The sequence below is a fragment of the Hyperolius riggenbachi genome, chromosome 7 (genome assembly GCF_040937935.1).
Source record: "Hyperolius riggenbachi isolate aHypRig1 chromosome 7, aHypRig1.pri, whole genome shotgun sequence".
NCBI lineage: Eukaryota > Metazoa > Chordata > Amphibia > Anura > Hyperoliidae > Hyperolius > Hyperolius riggenbachi.
Window position 1 is genome coordinate 218,330,976 of NC_090652.1, and position 19,136 is coordinate 218,350,111.

The 19,136-nt window shown below is 41.7% G+C and overlaps 1 protein-coding gene across 3 annotated transcripts in view; it reads left to right on the forward strand.

Annotated features, from left to right (window-relative positions):
* Positions 1-19,136, forward strand: part of LOC137524840 (potassium voltage-gated channel subfamily H member 8-like) — a 795,600-nt gene that overhangs the window by 665,793 nt on the left and 110,671 nt on the right. For all 3 annotated transcript variants that reach the window (XM_068245232.1, XM_068245233.1, XM_068245234.1), the window contains exons 8-11: positions 548-817; positions 11,309-11,508; positions 15,956-16,205; positions 17,551-17,765. In XM_068245232.1, coding sequence (XP_068101333.1) covers positions 548-817; positions 11,309-11,508; positions 15,956-16,205; positions 17,551-17,765 — 935 coding nt within the window. The remainder of the gene's footprint in view (positions 1-547; positions 818-11,308; positions 11,509-15,955; positions 16,206-17,550; positions 17,766-19,136) is intronic.

The following is a 19,136-nucleotide window of genomic DNA, read 5'->3' on the forward strand; positions in this document are numbered from 1 at the left end:
CAAAGAGATCAGCATGACTGCCAGGCAACTGGTATTGTATAGAATAAATATAGCAGCCTTCATATGTCTCTCACCTTGGGTTCCTTTTAAGTGGTACTCATCCACTTTACCTTGGGCCATTTGGAGGGGTTGGAGGGGATATTCTGTATCAAGCTATGGGGATATGATGGTAAGAGGGTGAGACCTAGCACAGTGTTCTTGTTTTTATATTTTTGACTTTGGTTGCATTTATGTGATGTGATGTGAAGTATTGACACATCAATCGTTTTATGATACAAGCCTTGTCATTTTGGTAAAGAACTAGCATCAGTACCATCAGTTCACTATAATACTGTATTACATTGACCTGAAGATATTTCTATGATTATTGTATTATGTACTGTCAAATCGTCAATATACACATTTTGTATTGTGAACAGATCTCTTTTTCTTGTTAAACTTCTATTCCACCATGTTTCAATAAACGCGTTTTAAACAAAATAGTTTGATTGCCTATGTCTATGATTGACAGAATGTTCCTTTTCTCTTTTTTTTTTCTTTTTCAAAGGTTGGCTTCATGAGTTTTCCAAGCGTCTGGGAATGCCATACACCCTAGTAGAGAGATATGTTTTGTCAAATAATACCAGCAGTCACTCCAATAGTAGCCAAGTAATCAATCAGACAACCGTGGAGCTACTGGGTGGACCATCCCTCCGAAGTTCCTACATCACCTCTTTGTACTTTGCCCTCAGCAGCCTTACAAGTGTAGGCTTTGGAAATGTGTCTGCCAACACTGATGCTGAAAAGATCTTTTCTATTTGTACCATGCTAATTGGAGGTGAGTTTTGAAATGTCAAAATTATGAAAATGCTTTTCTAACTGAAGAGAGTTAAGTGGTTATTTGTCTTTCACTAAAAACAAAACAAACTTTCAGAGCTCTACAAGGATTTCCGCAGACGTTCTGCACACTCCTACAACTTTTGCTGTGGAATTGGTCATATAAATCATCAGATTTACTTCATGGAATGAGGTGCTAAGCAAGAGTACCGTATATACTCGCATATAAATCAATCCGCATATAAGCCGACCCCCAACTTTTACATCAGAAATCAGGAAAAATGGATTGACTCGCATATAAGCGGGGGGTAGGAAATGCAGTGGCTTAACCACTTAACCCCCCCAGTGCTAAATTTCTCCGTCCCTCTGTGCACCGCTTCACCCCCAGGGACGGAGAAAGGCGCACTTGTTTGTTTACTGGCTGGGAGTGGGCGGGGAACTCGCGCGCACACTCCAGCCAGCCCGCACAGCAGGTGACTAATTGGACTTTAGGAACAAGCGTTCCTAAATCCAATTAGCCTCGCCGATTGCGAATAGAATGAAGACGGCTTCAAACAATGAAAAATAAACAAACGTGCAGCGCGCGATCGCGCACCCCCGCGACCCGCACGCGCGCACACACACCCCGGCTCTGCAGTCCAATGATTGGTTATGGGGACCCCAGTCCCCAATAACCAATCATATTACAGAAAAAAAAAAGAATGGCAGCAGCGCTGAAAGGTAAAAATCGCGCTGGTGTTTCAGGGGTAAAACCCCTAAGTTGTGAAGTGGTTAAAACTCAGTAAATGTTCACAATCTACAATTTGATACTGGGCTGATGGCAGGTAGAGCTCATTGTAAGTACAGTAAATCTCCAGTACAATCTGGGAGTCAGCTGTAGCAAGGACTTGTACATGTGCTCACTGTTAATATTACAATGAACACATGTGCAAGTCCTGCATACAGTGACTTCATGATTGTACTGGAGATTTACCCTGCTTAACAAGTTCTGCCTGCCATCAGCCCAGTAATGTCCCTTGACTGCCAGCATTTATTTTTTTCTTTTTCAGTATTGCAGAAGCCCTCTTTAGCCTCAATGCCTCTAACGCAGTCAAACTTTTCAGGTGTGCACACTCACCTTCTGCAGGGCCTCTAGTGCAGTGTGCAGCCAACAGAGTGGAGTAAATGTCATCTAGTGCAGCCTGTGGATCCGATAAGCAGCCAGAATGAGCGTAGACAGAGTGGGCCTGTACTGCCAGCATGACAATCCTGGATTAGTGTCATGTGCAGCGTCGCTCACGTTTGCAGTGATGAGCGGCCGGTAAGTGAATAGACAGAGCGGGTGGGCTTTGCAGGCAAACCAGGAGTCAGAGCATGAGTTAGCGCTGCAGTTTTGTAGCAATGAGCGGAGGAAGAGCGGGCGGATTTTGCAGGCATATCACGCCGGGAGACTTCTGATGTGCAGCGCTGTGATCCGGAGAGAGTGTGGTGCGTGACGTCAGCTCTGTGTCTCATCTCTATGATGCCCTCTAGAAGCGTTTTGAGACAAAGTGTGAGAGGCTTAAGATGCCACTAGAGGGTGTCATAGGGATCAGACAGAGCTGACGTCACGCACCACGCTCTCTCTGGATCACAGCGCTGCACATCGCAGTGCAGTTTCTAGGCTAAAATGCACTCAGGGCGAGGGTGTAAAAATTGCGCCCGCAGTATAGGTTAGCCAGGTCTAGTTGCACTTAGTATAGCCCCCCCCCCCAGTATAGGTAGCCAACAATAGGTACCACAGTATAGGTAGCCAGGCATAGGTGAGCCAGTATAGTTGCCCCCACTATAGGTTAGCCAGGTAGGTGCCTCCAGTATAGGTAGCCAGTATAGTTGCCCCCAGTATAGGTTAGATAGGCAGGCACCCCGGTATAAGTTAGATAGGTAGGTGCCCCAGTACAGGTTAGCTAGGTGGGTGCCTCTAATATAGGTAGCCAGAATAGTTGCCCCCAGCATAGGTTAGATAGGTAGGTGCCCCCAGTACAGGTTATTTAGGTTGGTGCCTGCAATATAGGTAGCCAGTATAGCTGCCACCTGTATAGGCTAGCTAGGTAGGTAGGTGCCCCCAATACAGGTTAGATAAGTGCCCCCAGTATATTTTAGATAGGTAGCTGCCCCCCCCAGTATAGGTTAGATAGGTAGCTGCCTCCCAGTATAGGTTAGATAGGCAGGTGCCCCTCAGTATAGGTTAGATAGGTAGGTGCCCCCCAGTATAGGTTAGATTAGGTAGCTGCCCCCCAGTATACGCTAGATTAGACAGGTGTCCCCCAGTATAGGTTAGATTAGGTAGCTGCCCCCCCCCCAGTATAGGTTATATAGGTAGGTGCCCCCCAGTATAGGTTAGATTAGGTAGCTGCCCCCCCCCCAGTATAGGTTAGGTAGGTGCCCCCAATATAGGTTAGGTAGGTGCCCCCAATATAGGTTAGGTAGGTGCCCCCCAGTATAGGTTAGATTAGGTAGCTGTCCCCCAGTGTAGGTTAGATAGGTAGCTGCCCCCCAGTGTAGGTTAGATTAGGTAGGTGCCCCCCAGTATAGGTTAGATAGGTAGCTGTCCCCTATAATGGAGGGGGGAGCCGGAGCCACGGGGAAGGCAGCCCGACCTCTCCCTCCTTCTCCCGGGCCGCCCTCCGTGCTCCCCCCTCAGATGCAGAGCGAGCAGCCAGGAAGCGCTGTTTACAACTCACCTCCCTGGCTCCAAGCGCTGCTCTCTCGCTGCCGGTCTTCTCCTATCTGCCTACACGCTGATACACACGCTGCTTCCAGGAAGCAGCGTGTGTACACACGTGTATACAGAGAGGATACAGGCGGCGAGAGAGCAGCGCTTGGAGACAGGGAGGTGAGTTGTAAACAACGCTTTCTGGCTGCCTGCTCTGCATCTGAGGGGGGAGCACGGAGGGCGGCCCAGAAGAGGGAGGGAGAGGTCGGGCTGCCCTCCCCGCAGCTCCGGCTCCCCCCTCCCAACAGCGCCCCGGGCGGCGGCACGCCCCGCACGGCCCTAGAAACGGGCCTGTCAGAAGTCTCCCGGTGTGATATGCCTGCAAAATCCGCCTGCTCTTCCCCATTGCTACAAAACTGCAGCGCTAACTCATGCTCTGACTCCTGGTTTGCCTGCAAAGCCCGCCCGCTCTGTCTATTCGCTTGCCGGCCGCTCATCACTGCAAACGTGAGTGACGCTGCACACGACACTAATCCAGGATCGTCATGTCGGCATTACCCGCCTGCTCTGTCTCCACTCATCCCGGCTTGCATATACTCCACTCTGTTGGCTGCACACTGCACTAGGGGCCTTGCAGAAGGTGAGTGTGCACACCTAAAAAATTTATGACTCGCATATAAGCTGACATGGGAACTTTTGAGCACATTTTTTGTGCTCAAAAATTCAGCGTATATATGCGAGTATATACGGTAATTAGACAGAGCTTTGAGGGAGGGGGGAAATACTGCTTTCTCTGCATTCTTTTAGGATCATCACACACTATGTTGTAGAAGCTGGAGTAAGTAGTGTGGCAAGTGCACTGTACCTTCTCCGGTGATTTGCTGAAGGTGCTTCCACTGCCTGCAATGTGGGAGCTTGGCATATAGTTGGAAATGGCAGCGCAGGTCAGGAATGCCAGTTGCTATATCACAGTGGATAATCCTGTATCTTGTACAGGCTATGTGAAGTTGCTCTGGCAGCTGACCTTGGCCCCTATTCAATTAACCTTTCTCCCAGAAAGCACATACATTTTTATCTTATGTACAAAATATGTTTTTCAAAAATCGAAAAAGTACAAAAACAGAAAGCCTAGATATAATGTATTTTGAGGTGTTTTACAACTGTGGCACTTGTCGTGACAATTGGGAAGAGTGAAACAAAAAAAATTTGTAATGTTTGTGTTTACACCTAATTTTCACAAATTAAATACCTGTAAAAATAAACAATTCTTGAAAAAAAAATTACACAATGAAAAGATTGTTCTGAAAATAACAATGTATGTATTACTTTGGTAACATAAGTAATAAAAAGCTATTGCAATGGTGATGCATCCAAAATGCCAACATTTTGCCAGGAATCTTAAAGGGTTCAGGAATTCAAAATGGTTAAAAAATTTGGACTAGTGGCTCATTTACCAAGGTAGAAAATTTGTCCCAGTCAGGTCATGAAAACTCGGCTTCCATACCGAATTTGTTGCAAATTAAGTGTTAATTTACAGTTCAGACTTAGGCCCCGTTCACACTTGCGTTTTGGCATGCAAACGGACCGGATCCGGATCGGATCAGGACCTGATCCGGATCGGAACCGTACGGTTCCTATCCCGATCCGATCCGGATCCGGTCCGTTTGCATCAGGCATGCATCAGGCTGCCATCCGGATCCGTGTGGTAAAAACAGAGAAATATAAATAAAAAATTGTTGGGGTTAGCAGAAGGTGCACCTGGTGCACCTGTAGAATCAGGTCCTCCGCTGTTGGCCTCACCTCCACTTCCGACATACTGCGAAACAGCTCCAGCACGTAAGGTCACTGCTGCTCCACTGCTGCCCATGTGTCCCCATCCGAAATGGGCGCTAGAATACGCATAGGAAGTGGGGTAGAACGTCAGGTGTTTGTATCCTGTGTGTTCTGTGCTTTCCGTTCCCCATAGGCTTCTATTTCCGGATGGTGCAGTCAGGCTCCGGTCCGGGTGCGTGGGCCGGATGATCCGAACCCGAAAAATAGCGCATGTTGGAAAAGTGTCTAGAGTCCGGATCCGATCCGGCTCCGTTCTGTATGGAACGTACGCGTGTGAACATCCGCATAGACTTTGCATTGCTATTTGGAACGTACGTTCCGTTTGTACAGTATACGGTCCGGATCCGATCAGGCGGATCAGGACAGGGAACGCTAATGTGAACCGGGCCTTACAGGCATAAAAGTTATAAAACATAAACAGTAAAAGCAGGATGGCTAAGCCTAGAGAAAGCAATGTAATGTTAGGGGGAGACTCACAAGACCAAGAATACTTAAAAACCTTAAATAGTCAGGTCAAAAAACAGAACTGCGGTAATACTGAGTCCATCTGCACTGACCCATTTGCTGTCAAACAAAATAATATTTCTTAGTTCAAGACGTTTATAATTTCCTTTCCGAATAACTATTTTAATCCAATACCGTCTAGTCTGGTTGTTAAAATTAATATTCTACAGTAGAAACAGCACAGTGACAAAAGTGTATTTGCTACAGTTGAGTCATTTATTGCATAACACACCTTGGCTTCAATTCAGCAAGCATTACCAATCATCCTACTGAATGATCTGTAATATTTTAGTTTCAGTCATTTTGGGGGATTTTTATTGAAACGCATATGAAAGAGTACAAACATCTGAATCACGTGAATACAAATCCACACTTGGAAAATGAGTACACAAAATGTGCAGCAGAATATTTCACATTGTAAATACTGGCTCATACTTCTAAGGCATTAATCCATTCTACTGCAATCACTTTAAGCAAGGCATGGTATTTGCAAGATGCAAACATTAATAAAAACTTAAACAAGAACACAAACAATAATAATGCCAAATTCAGATTAACATAATATAGATCTTCATAGTTCAGAGCTGTTCCCTAAAGTCAATGCATGTAAAATCAGCTAGTCTACTCCGCATCATGAATTTGTGTCTCTGAATTTGTGGGGTTATATATGATTCTACCAGGTCTCACCCTCCATTGCACTCCTTCTCTCAATCCAGGTATCCCAGGTCTTGTAAAATATTTTATTGGATACAGTGGCATTGACTTTCTATGACAGTCAGGGCCGTATTTACCGTAAGGTACTGTAGGCAACTGCCTACAGGTGCCTGATGATGGAAAAATTGCCTCACCCCCCTCCCCTAGTGCCTTCCTCCCTCCTTCCCTATGGAGAGTCTCGAGCAGAGTTGTTAGGAATATGGTCATGCCACTTCCTGCCTGCTGGTGGCAGCATCGTGTTGAACTCTGAACTTCCTTTATTCCACCAGCAGATGGCTCTAGAGACTTTGCAGGACCTGAACTTTCCTTGTTCCACCACTGGGTGGCTCTATGCTGGCTGGAGACAGCTCTGCCACTGCAAGGGTTGCTCTCTATGGACTTTGCTTGTCAATCATGCTGCAGGTGTGTCCTCCTTATTTAAGAGCCCTGCAAGGAGCAACCTTTGCCAGAACTTTGTGCTCGCTAGCTGGAGTATCTGGACAACCCTGGTTCTCTGGTATCCTGTATCCCTGTATCTGTTATCCTGTTTCTGAACCTAGATTCTGTCTGACCTCGTTTACTGCCTGCTCCTTGTGTACCGTGATTGCTCGATTGTTGCCGACCTATGCTTTGTCCTGACTGTGATTTTGTCCCTGCCTTCTTGTACTGCGATTGGTGTATATATTGTATATCTTTGTCCGGTGTATCTGTGTGTATATATATATCCTGTATATATTTAGGTAGATAGATAGATAGATAGATAGATAGATAGATAGATAGATAGATAGATAGGGTTTGGGGGTTTTGCATCTTGCCTTGATTGTATGGTGTGTATGTATGTGGTGGTTGCGTTCTTGTATATAATTGCCACCATATTCTCTGACTGCTGTACATAGTGTTATGTGTGCTGCTGCATTGATATTGCATAATACTGTATGCATGATTGTAAATAAACCTTCCTGCATAGTTTATTCCTGTCTCAGTGTCTGTGTTGCTGCAAACTGCAATCAATCCCAGTTTCTCCGTTCAGGCTCATAACAAGAGTAAATGAGGGGTTACTCACACAGCTCTCGGCATTTCACTGACTAGATCTCACTTCAGCCGGGGACACCACTAGCTACTTAATACCGAGGGTAGCTCTGGCTACCTAATGCTAGGGTACATCTATGATGGGCAAGGGAAGTAGGGGGGGGGGGAGTGACAGCTGGACAGCCAGCCCCCTCCTGGTGTTGTTTGGGGGGGTTTGTAGGTCCATGGAGGGCAAAGTCTAGGGTGCCAGGACATCTCTTGCTATAGGCCCCTTTGATGTTAATCCGGACCTGATGCCAGCTGTGTCTATCAATTCTGGTCAGTACAGGCAAGATATGCAAGGTAGGCTTGTACCATTGTGAGGCCAGGTACACTTTGGACAAGTTGGATCAAACTTTTGGGGAATACGTAAAAAAAAGGCACCTGGAAAAAAGGTTGCGGGGTCAACTATCTAAGGATAGTCCATAGCTCTCTGTTGTGCAAGAGTTAGCAAAATATTCCTATTATAAAAATATTCATATTATAAATAAAATGCATTTTAAGCCACCCGCAATTTAAAATAATTTTGCCAGAACTTTTTCATCTATTTTTTGGTACATCTCCAATGGCAGAGTGCAAAAGTTATTTTAAACAGAAGATGACAAACTATCTCCTAGGAGAAAACTTAGGAGAAAAGGTGAATTGGATCGGGCACAATGTTTCTCTAATATAAACAATCACTGCAGAAAGTTATGGATAGTTTTCATAGCCAGTTACAGATTGTTAAAATGTCACAGCAAGGAAAGTTCATTTAGCAGCATACATTGTATGTTTCCAATATAGCTCAGAAATATGTATAAAACAGTGCCATTCTAAAACTTTGACTATTGTTACTGCCAAAACTTTTATCTGTCTGCTGGTCTGTTTTCTTTATTTTAATTTAGTTCAACTTTGAATTTGTTTGAGTACCATCACATTTAAAAATGATTTTGTATTGTATTTTGAAGATTCAAACAGCTACAGTATTCATTATTAAAGCAAAATGGTGGTCTCCATTTCTCAGTTCCTACACGGCAGGCACAAATAAACTGTATCAGAATTACATCTAGTCTTGTGTTCGTAGTGTAGCGCAGTTTAACGGGAACAAGAGTGTTCTTTCATTTGGGAAGATGCAGGCATCCATTTCAAAGATCATTTTAAGATATTATGTTTAAACTGTGGGTAACTGTTTCAGAACTTCAATATGATTTTCAATCTATTTAGTCAGTTTCAGACTCTATTGTAGATAACATAAATGCAGAAACTGTTCCTGCACAGTTTAGAGCAATTTGAGCTCCCGCAATTTTAATGTCAGACATTCAGAATGTTTTGAAACACTGAAAGTGGTTTTGTGGTGTTCTTCTGAAGAGCCCGTAGGCATCACTTGTTATTTTTGTTTTGTTTTTATTATGCTACTCAGTAGGAAATACTTTTTTTTTGCCAATTAGGGATTTTTATATTATTTTTCCTACTAACTGAAAGGAAGGTCATTAAAAAATCAGCTTCTTGGGATTCACAGGAAGCCAAAAAATATGACTAGTAAAAATAAAAGTAAACAAAACCTACACATAGCTTTTTCCCATACGCAAACACGTATACTTAAACCAATCCCCGCATATACTCGAGTATAAGCCGACCTGAGTATAATGCCGACCCCTTAACCTTTACATTAAAAATCGTGGAAAAATGATTGACTTGTGTATAAGCTGGGGATAAGAAACGCAGAAGCCACTGGTGACTTTTATAGTGGACCTGAACTCTTACAGTGGACAGAAGGAAAACAGGGAAATGCCTCCCCCTCATCTGTCGGCATGTACAGTGGTTCTCCCGCTGGTTCTCCGCTTCTCCGCTACCCTCTCACGCCAACTTCCCCCACTGTCAGTGGATTGGAGCTCCTGAAACTTGCTACACGAAAAGGAGTCCTTCCTAACCTTATCACTATGGCGCCCTCTAGTGGCGCCTATGCGGCACTGCAGGAGTCATAGCAATGCGACTAGGAAGAACAGCAGAGGACTCCTTGCAGCGTATCAAGTTTCCGGAGCTCCGATCCACTAACAGCGGGGGAAATTGGCGTGAGAGGGCAGCGGAAAAGCAGAGAACCAGCAGGAGAAGCACAGTATGCCGACCGATGCCCGGGCAGCAGCCAGCAGGTGAGAGCATGCTACACGCTGCAAGCTGCTCACAATACATGCTGCTCTGCTCAGTCGGGACGGTGGCTTACAATCCAGTTCCACTCTTCCTGTGGCGTGTGGGGGTGCTCGCGGGGGGTTGTATTTTAGTTACTCAAGTATATGACTTGAGTATAAACCGAGACACGCACTTTTGGGCCACTTTTTTGGGCCCAAAAACTTGGTTTATACTCGAGTATATATGGTACTGTTATGTTGGTGACATGTCCTTCAAAATATAGTAAAATATAAATAAAAAGTTGATTTAATGGAGAATACCAGAACTCACCACTGTCTGGATGGTAACAAGGTACTACATTTTTCAAAGTCTAAGTTCAGCTTACCACCAGTAACTGTCTAGACAAGTTAAATCTTAGCAGCTTGTGCAGCTAGAAAGCACTTATACTTTATTTAGTTTTATGGTAAGAGGCACCCCAAAATAAATATGATAAAAAATAACAATTAAAAGGGGTAAGAAAAGTTTACCTTAATGGTGTGCATATGTCAGAATATGTAAAAATTACAAGTTAATAATAGATTGTGGCAATGGGTTTCACAGATGTCTCCCCACTTCCTCTGACTAGTGTTTCGAGGTAAGAAATAAATGGTTTGGAGCACAACAGGTTTTTAAATATTTTATTTATTTTGGAGTGCCTCCTCCCAATAAACTACAGTGCCCCTCGGGAATGTTTTTGGTGAGGATGATAGGTTTTTATCAACCCTGAGACATTTTTGATTGGAGGGCAACCTTCAGAAAATACTGTATACCCGAGTAAAAATGGGCTAACTTCATGAGAACTTTTACCGTGGATGCCATCAATCAGATAGAATATATTCTAAACTTTACTGGGCTCCCAGTGCCTCTGTGTTTTTCCCTAATAAGTGCTGAATAATGAATAATAAATATTTGTCTAAGAAAGGGACTCTTTATCTATGAACCTCTCACACAAGGCAACATTTTAAGAAAAAGCCAACTGATCCACTAAAATACAAACACAGACAATATACAAACTCCATGAACATAGAGCCATCGGTGGAGATGAAAACCAGATCCAAGACACTGTCCTGCTCAAAAGTCTCCTTTCCATAATAGTATTAGTATATTATTTATACTCCATAGAAATAAAGGCACAATGAGCCCCTCTGGGTAACACACGCCAAGGGCATTATGCCCAGTGCAGATGGGAGAAGAGAAGACAAGACTAGAAAGAAATATTCACACTGGTGGCCTTACAAAATGTAAAAAACAAAAGAGGTATTGAAACTCTGTTCTGAGTCGAACAAAACTATAGAAATGAAAAAAAACAGAAATATCAGTTTTGGATGGACATTTCTTTTCATTACATAATTAGTCTGGCTTTTGCTTCATTAATTACACAGGATTTTCTATGGGATGAAAAAAAGAAAAAAATGAGGTTTTTAGAGCTAGAAAAACAGCTCACTCAATTTTTGAGCTTAACTCCAGTTACTCTGAATGCTAAAACATTTTTAATGTTTGTTGCATGATACTACTCGGTAAAATGCAATCATTTCTATCTAATGTAATATTATTCTTTTCTCCTTTTCTATTTAGCACTGATGCATGCTGTTGTATTTGGTAACGTCACAGCCATTATTCAGAGGATGTATTCCCGAAGGTCCCTCTACCACACACGTACAAAGGACCTAAAGGACTTCATACGAGTACATCGCATGCCCAAGCCACTTAAGCAGAGAATGCTGGAGTGTTTCCAGACAACATGGTCCGTCAACAATGGCATCGATGCAAATGAGGTAAATTCGATGAGTTTGTGATTGGGTAGTTCATTAGAGGATAGAAAATATCAGGAGACATTTTGTGCAAAGGCTGTAATACTGTAAAATCTGGAACTGAATTAACATCAGTGTTTTGCTTTTTTGTGTTTATTTTGTATCATTTGTCCTCCTTATACTAACAAAAACTGTGCAAGTCATGGTTTATATAATTTCTTTACAGTCTGTATAATGTACCATTGTGGAAACCTGGAAAGCAGGACTAGCTTATTCTAAAGACAGTTAATAAATATTTCTAGAAATAAAAAAGGTAAAACGCATTTAACCATAATTATTGCGATACTACAGATCCATTAAAGGATATCACACATAAATGGTGCTATTACTGAGAAAAATGATACAATAAAACTGCTAGGAATTAAAGCACAGCAATTGCCGCTTCAAAATAATAGACAACAAAACACTACCAGCAAATACAAATAGAATATACCGTAAACAGTAATAGTCAATTTAAGTGTCAATAAAAGATAGCCATTGTGGGAGTCATTTTCTCCTTCGGCTAAGACTCTTTATTAGTCTAGATATTACGCGTCTTTCTGTACAAAAAAAAACCTAGATATTCACAGCTCAAGTTCTGATAGAATCCCTCTCAGGTCTAGTCCCATGTACAGGTCATTTTGGGTCTCTCCTGGTCAGTGTATCAGATCACATGAGCCTTGTTTTACTCCGTATGAAACCTATTCTTGCTAACAGAAGACTGTATTGTAAGCTAAAAAAAGAAAAAAAAAATGGCACGCTGAGGCCATGTAATTCCATCACGCACATTGAGGATGACACAATAGCGTCTTCTCTTGCTGGAGGCTGCATGTATCGTGGAGATCTCAGCACAATAGAAGCAACTATTGGCGTACTCTAGAGACACTCCAATGCACCGCTGCTTTGTCTGGCAGTATATCTGTTGATTGTAATTGTCCCAAAGACATTTAACTCACACACCTGCCAGCTTTCTCATGTTTTTTCACAACATCATTTAATCTATTTTGCAATTACAAAAGAAGAAAAAACACCCCCATGCTTCTGTAGAGGAACTGCAGCAGAGCTCAGCACCTTTTACTATGATGTTTGAGCACAGGCTGAACCTTCTTCTGTAGTTCATGTTTGAAACCTGAACAAACAGAAATATTCTTTTTAGATATGACTATTGCCTTGTCATGTTAATTAGTGTTAACAAGAGTTTGCTTTCTTAAAACAGAAAGAATTTGCGATAATTCAGGTGGGAGTGAGCTTGAAATGTCTCCCAGTGCATCACTGCTGAATATATACAAATTAACCATTGTTACCCTTAGAAGCTAAACACACCTCCAGAACTGCTGGAATGCAATGATGTGTCAGCTTGTTAATTTGTACAGAGCCATAATAATCCAACATGCATACAGACTGTTTCGGAATTAGTGTTAGTGTTTGAATTCGGAACATTGTTCTCAATGCACCCAAACACCACACTTCCACACTATTCAGCACAGAACCTGTGAAAAGGATGCGCGGTGTTTACTTACTTTTGCTTCATTGTGAATTTCATGTGACACCAGGACTTCCTCCTTTTGGCTTTGGAAGGAGGAAGTATGGAGACGTGTAAAATGCCATGAAGCGCAAATAAGTGAACTTCCCCTTCCATGTCCGCAGGATTATTGCTGGATAGTGCCAAAGTGTGTTGTTTGGGTGAATTCAGAGCGATGTTCTCAATTCAAACACCAAATGAGGAGGATTCAGTGTGGATGTTCCGAATTCAGTGTGGCAATGTTCCAAATCAAACACCAAATGAGGAGCATTCAGTATGGAGCTTTCTGACCAAAGCAAACTTGATTGATGATCATATTGAACTGTTTTCAGCTTGATGCCTACCTTAATATTGCTTAAAAGCAGCAGAAACCAAAAGGAAATGGTTGTGGAATCTCTAACCCATCTGTGCTGTTTACCCCCAATTTGCTGAATTTAGTGTAGCCTGGTATCAGCCTGCCAAGGGTGGAGGCTTGTTCTCCTTTTCGCTTTGGGAAAATCAGTATACCAATGCTGACATTCTCTGTATATGGGTTTTTTCTTTTCTATTTATATTCTTTAGGAATGTGTTTTTGGTTCTGAATCTGACTATTTAGAGAAAACACAAGTTCAGCACCATGGAGAGTGCACATGCAACACGTGGGACCTTAGCTAATTCACATGAGATAAGCAGTGGCGTCTCACCTTTTTCCATTCGGATGTTAGAATACTCTCACATGAAGATGGTGAATTATTTAAGGGAACAACAATGTCACCCCATAGCATCACGTCCTTTTCAAATGTCATCTTCAAAGTGCAGTAAGACCACTATCACATGATGAAATAGGAAATTGTTCCAACTCTACAGTAATATGATACTGTGAAGGGCATTTGTCAGAATGAACTTCAAAGTGTCCTCTGTCCTCTGTGACTTTTCCTGGTAAAAATGCAGTAAAATATATAAGTTGCTATCAGTGCAAAGTAGTACTTTGTAAGAAATGGCTTTAAAATCAGATCCAGTCATTCCAGTGCTGAAATAACCTTGCAAAAAAGGTAAGAAAGAGACTTTTCTGTCTCTTTACTGTCTGATGGAGTTCAGCAGCATCCTCCGCCTCTCTTGTTTTTGGGGGTTTTATGTTTTTTTATGATGGTTGTTATGCAAACTGATTTCTAAGAGGTTGTGTAAACAAAAATTTCAGTATGGTAAAGTGGACTTGCACTGATGTATTATGAAAGCTGGCATTGAAGAAATCAATCTAAAAAAAATATAATGCATATTTTGCTGATTTCTTGCTTTTGTAGATACTGAGCTGTGCACCTGCACTAAGCATGCAGCTAGTTTAGACAGAGCTAAGTAAAAAAAGAGCTAAGTAAAGAGTCAAAAAAGAATGCCTGATCTACATATTCATTCTGAGTCACAAGTCAGAAAAAAAATGGATTTGAATTCCCCCACAGTACACAATCAACAACATAAAGTTTTAGCTGGGACACATATCCAATCTTCAAGACTTGCACAGGCACTTTGACCATGTATAGTGAACATCCCACTTGAAGCACAATGAGGTTAAAAAGGCGCCCTGTTGTTATATAAAATCATTTAAAAACAGTTTAAAATCGAAAATAAATTGAGGTGGCTTACGTCAGTAACGAAAAAACTTTGTAATGACAAAAGATTTTATTAGTAGCACAGGCAACGCGTTTCACGGGTCTGAGCCGGCTTCCTCAGGCCAATGACAGTCCCAAACTAATAGGGAAGTTCAGCTAAGGGAGCCTCCCTTAGCTGAACTTCCCTATTAGTTTGGCACTGACATTGGCCTGAGGAAGCGGGCTCGGACCCGTGAAATGCGTTGCCTGTGCTACTAATAAAATATTTTGTCATTACAAAGATTTTTCGTTACTGAGGTAAGCCACCTCAATTTATTTTTGTTTTTAAATGATTTTAATTAACACCAGGGCACCTCTTTAACCTCATTGTGCATTCCATACCCCCACACTTTCCTAGTCTGCGGGGTGGAGACAGGACACACGTGGTTTTTACCACGGCGGAAGCCTGTCCCCTTTTCTTCTCCAAAGAGAGCGACCACCTCCTGGTCCACAGCGACCACCCCGAGTGGAGTCGGGTTTATTGTCTCCACCTGCTTCCTGTCGTCAATTGCCCCCCTGCAGCCCACCTTTGTGAGTAGTATTACATTATTTTACACAATCAGAATTGTTTTAAACATATTGCACTATTGGGCTCCCGTTTTTGTTTCCTGTGTCTTTTTTTCAGAGGGTGCCCAGACACCCACACCCCACCGCATCCCACCTGAAGGTAAGGGCATGGTGCATACCTTCTTCAGAGTCTTCAGGGTTCCATGCAGTGCGGGACATTAACACGGAGGGTGGTTCTCTATCAAGGTCAGCACCTGATGGGGCTGGCTGTATAGTGAACGGTTGTACACTCTACATTTAATCAATGTGGGTCAATTTTAGGGAAAGCTTCAGCATGGAGGACTGGCAACTAACAAATTCTTTACCAAGATGAGCGATAATGCTTTTCATAATCTGTCAGTGCAAGGGCACTTTGAATCAACACATTAGTATTTATAGAATAATTGCTATGCGTAGCATAGCAACCCACTGCATGTCTGGTACATCCCATGATCTAACATTTCAGATACCCTCCCCTTACACTAAGCTGCACCCTAAGCCCATTAGTAATATAGTGTATGTTGTGTAATTAGAAATGTTCAATGAGATGCTAGTAATTTTTCTTTGCAAGCAAATTTGACGCAAACTGTGCACAGTTAGTTATTGGGTCAATCAAATTGTCAGTTCCAAGATGTATACAGTTAGAATAAAAAGCCACGATCATTCACATCCTACTTGTAATTTGCTGTTTCAAGGGCACACATTCCTCATTTGTGTTAACACTTTCGCTTTCTTTCTGCAGCTTCTTAGGGATTTTCCTGATGAGTTGAGAGCTGATATAGCCATGCACCTTAACAAGGAGATTCTCCAGCTGCCAATCTTTGAATCAGCCAGTCGGGGTTGCCTACGGTCTCTGTCTCTCAGCATCAAAACCTCCTTCTGTGCCCCGGGAGAGTACCTGATCCGGCAAGGGGATGCTCTACAAGCCATATATTTTGTTTGCTCTGGATCCATGGAGGTGCTAAAAGACAACACTGTTCTTGCCATTCTGGGTGAGGCTTTCTAGTTCAGTTTTCTAGAAACTGCAGAACCAAATAAATAGTCTGCAACTGAAGGTCGATTCTCATAGATTAAATCTCTCAGTGATCTATTCTGCTTCAGTTTCTCCAGTCTCTAAACTATTGATTAAAATTGTCATTGGGAGCAGGATGAGCAATAGGAACTCACAGCCAAAAAGTTTTCTACTACACTGACCAGTACAAAGCTAGAAAGGCAGCTGCTTAATTGATTTTTGATCAGATTTCTGCAGAAATCTGATTGTAAATGAGTGCTGTGAAATAGTGCATCATTTACTACTAATCCGTGATCAATTTTTGACCAGGAAGAAACAAATGATTAGCAGAATAAGGCCATTTTCACCTTATTGGTAAATTTTGACAAACTGTCATTGGAGTGGGCATTGAACGAGAATAACAATTGTAATGTATATTTACCAAACATTTTTGTCTTTTAAGAGTTATCAGCTAAAAATGTTTAAAAATGTTTCATGCTTTTTACTAACATATCCAGGGATATCTGAGTCACCTTGAGGAACAATAGAAAAGATTTGAGACGTTGTTTATATTTATTAGCATAACAAGAGCAATAAAAATACCTTCTGGAAATGCATTATTATTTGCGACTATGACCCAAACCTTTCAGGAGCAGAAACAGCTGTTTAAGTGATATTTCAAAGTAGATTATATTAAAGGCCCTTTTGCGCTGTGCATGCTGCATTGTGATAACATAGCAATGCAATGCTGCCAAAAAGTTGTTGGTCGTGCGAAGCATACAATACGATGAAAGTATGCTTTACTGCCACTGTAAACTGTGTGTTACTCTGTTGGAACCCACAACGCCCGCACTGCACTCAGTGTGAAAGCACTGCAGTAATATAATTTCATCACGTGATGATATTGTCTGTTGCAACACAATGGACAAAGTGTGAAAGGGCCCTAAGGGCTGGTTCACACTACAAGAGCTTTTTAAGCGCTAGAGATTTGAAAAGCTCTTGCTAATGCAATGCTATGGTTTTGTTTTTTTTTACAAAATCACATTGCTCCAGTGAGAACACACACAGGATAACATTAGCAAGAGCTTTTAAAATCACAAAGCACTTAGAAAATCTATTTAATGTGAATTAGCCCTAAGAGGAGAAATTGGTTTAAATACATTTTAGATATTTGATATAATTTGAGTAGTACTTTTATTTAAAACATTGTGGAATTACTAATTAAAGCATCAGATTAATTTAAAAAGAGAAACAGAAGCAGCTGAAAAAAATCTAATATATATTGGAGGGCATATACAGCATAATATTGCTCTATTAACTTGACTTTTTTCTTTTTTTCTTTTTAGGTAAGGGAGATTTGATCGGCTCTGATAATCTCAATAAAGACCGGGTTATAAAGACTAACGCCAATGTTAAAGCACTCACCTATTGTGACTTGCAGTACATAAGTCTGAAAGGCTTGCGGGAAGTTCTAGAACTCTACCCAGAATACTCTCATAAATTTATCTCTGAGATCCAGCATGACCTCACCTACAACCTTCGAGAGGGCAGCGAGACTGATGTGAGCAAAAATTCAATTTATTTACATATCTGTAGTAAGGAAGCATGTTAGCTGATAAATTCTTTTCAAATGAAAATTTCACTTTGGTTTTACAAAAAAAGTCATACACATATATTGATACTACACAAACCTTTTCGCTATTTAAATTTTCATCTGGCTTCAGTAATAAACACAATTACAACTTAAACTAAAAAAATTCAATCATGCATGAAATAGACTCATTACATGCAAAGTCAGATATTTCAAGCCTTTATTTGTTATAATTTTGATGATTTGAGTTTACAGCTTATGAAGAACGCAAAATATAACTCTGAAAAATAAAAATATTACATGAAATCAATAAAACAAATATTTTACATTGAAAAATGTTGGACTTTTTAAAAATGTAATCATGCATATGTACTCAGTACTTGGTTTTGGCCCCTTTTGCATTGATTACTGCCTCAATGCAGTGCGGCATGGATGCTATCAGCCTGTGGCACTGCTGAGGTGTAATGGAAGACCAGGATGCTTCAATATCGGTCTTCAAGTCATCTGCATTGTTCAGTCTCATGTCTCTCATCTTTCTCTAAGCAATGCTCCATAAACTTTCTATGGGGCTCAGGTCAGGCGACTTTGCTGGCCAGTCAAGCACAGTAATCCCATGGTCATTGAACCAGGTTTTGATACTTTTGACAGTGTGGGCAGGTGCCAAGTCCTGCTGGAAAATGAAGTCAGCATCTCCATAAAGTTTGTGTACAGAAGGAAGCATGAAGTTCTCTAAAATCTCCTGGTAGACAGCTCCATAGACTCTGGAGTTAATGAAGCACAGTAGACAAACACCAGCAGATGACATGGCTCCCCAAATCAACACAGACTGAGGTATCATCACATTGGACTTCAAACTGGACTTTTTTTCTTGGACTGTGTAAATCCCAATTCTTCCTCCAGACTCTGGGTCCTTGGTTTCCAAATGAGATGCAAAATTTGCTCTAATCAAAAAAGAGGACTTCTGAGCAATAGACCAGTTCTTTTTTTTTCTTTAGCCCAGGTAAGATGCTTCTGAGGTTGTTTGATGTTCAGGACCAGCTTCACAAGAGGAATATGACATTTGAAGCCCATGTCCAGGATCTATCTGTGTGTGGTGGTTCTTGATGCACTAACTCCAGCCTCAGTCCACTCCTTTTGAAAGTCTAAAACACTTTTGAATGGCCTTTGTCTTTCACGCTTTTCCCTTCCACATATTTCCCTTCCATGTTCCATTAATGTGCTTTGATACAGCACTCTGGAGACATCCAACTTCTTTTGCAATAACCTTTTGAGGATTTCCCTCGTTATGGAGGATGTCAATGATAGTTTTCCGCACAACTGTCAGGTCAGCAGTCTATCCCA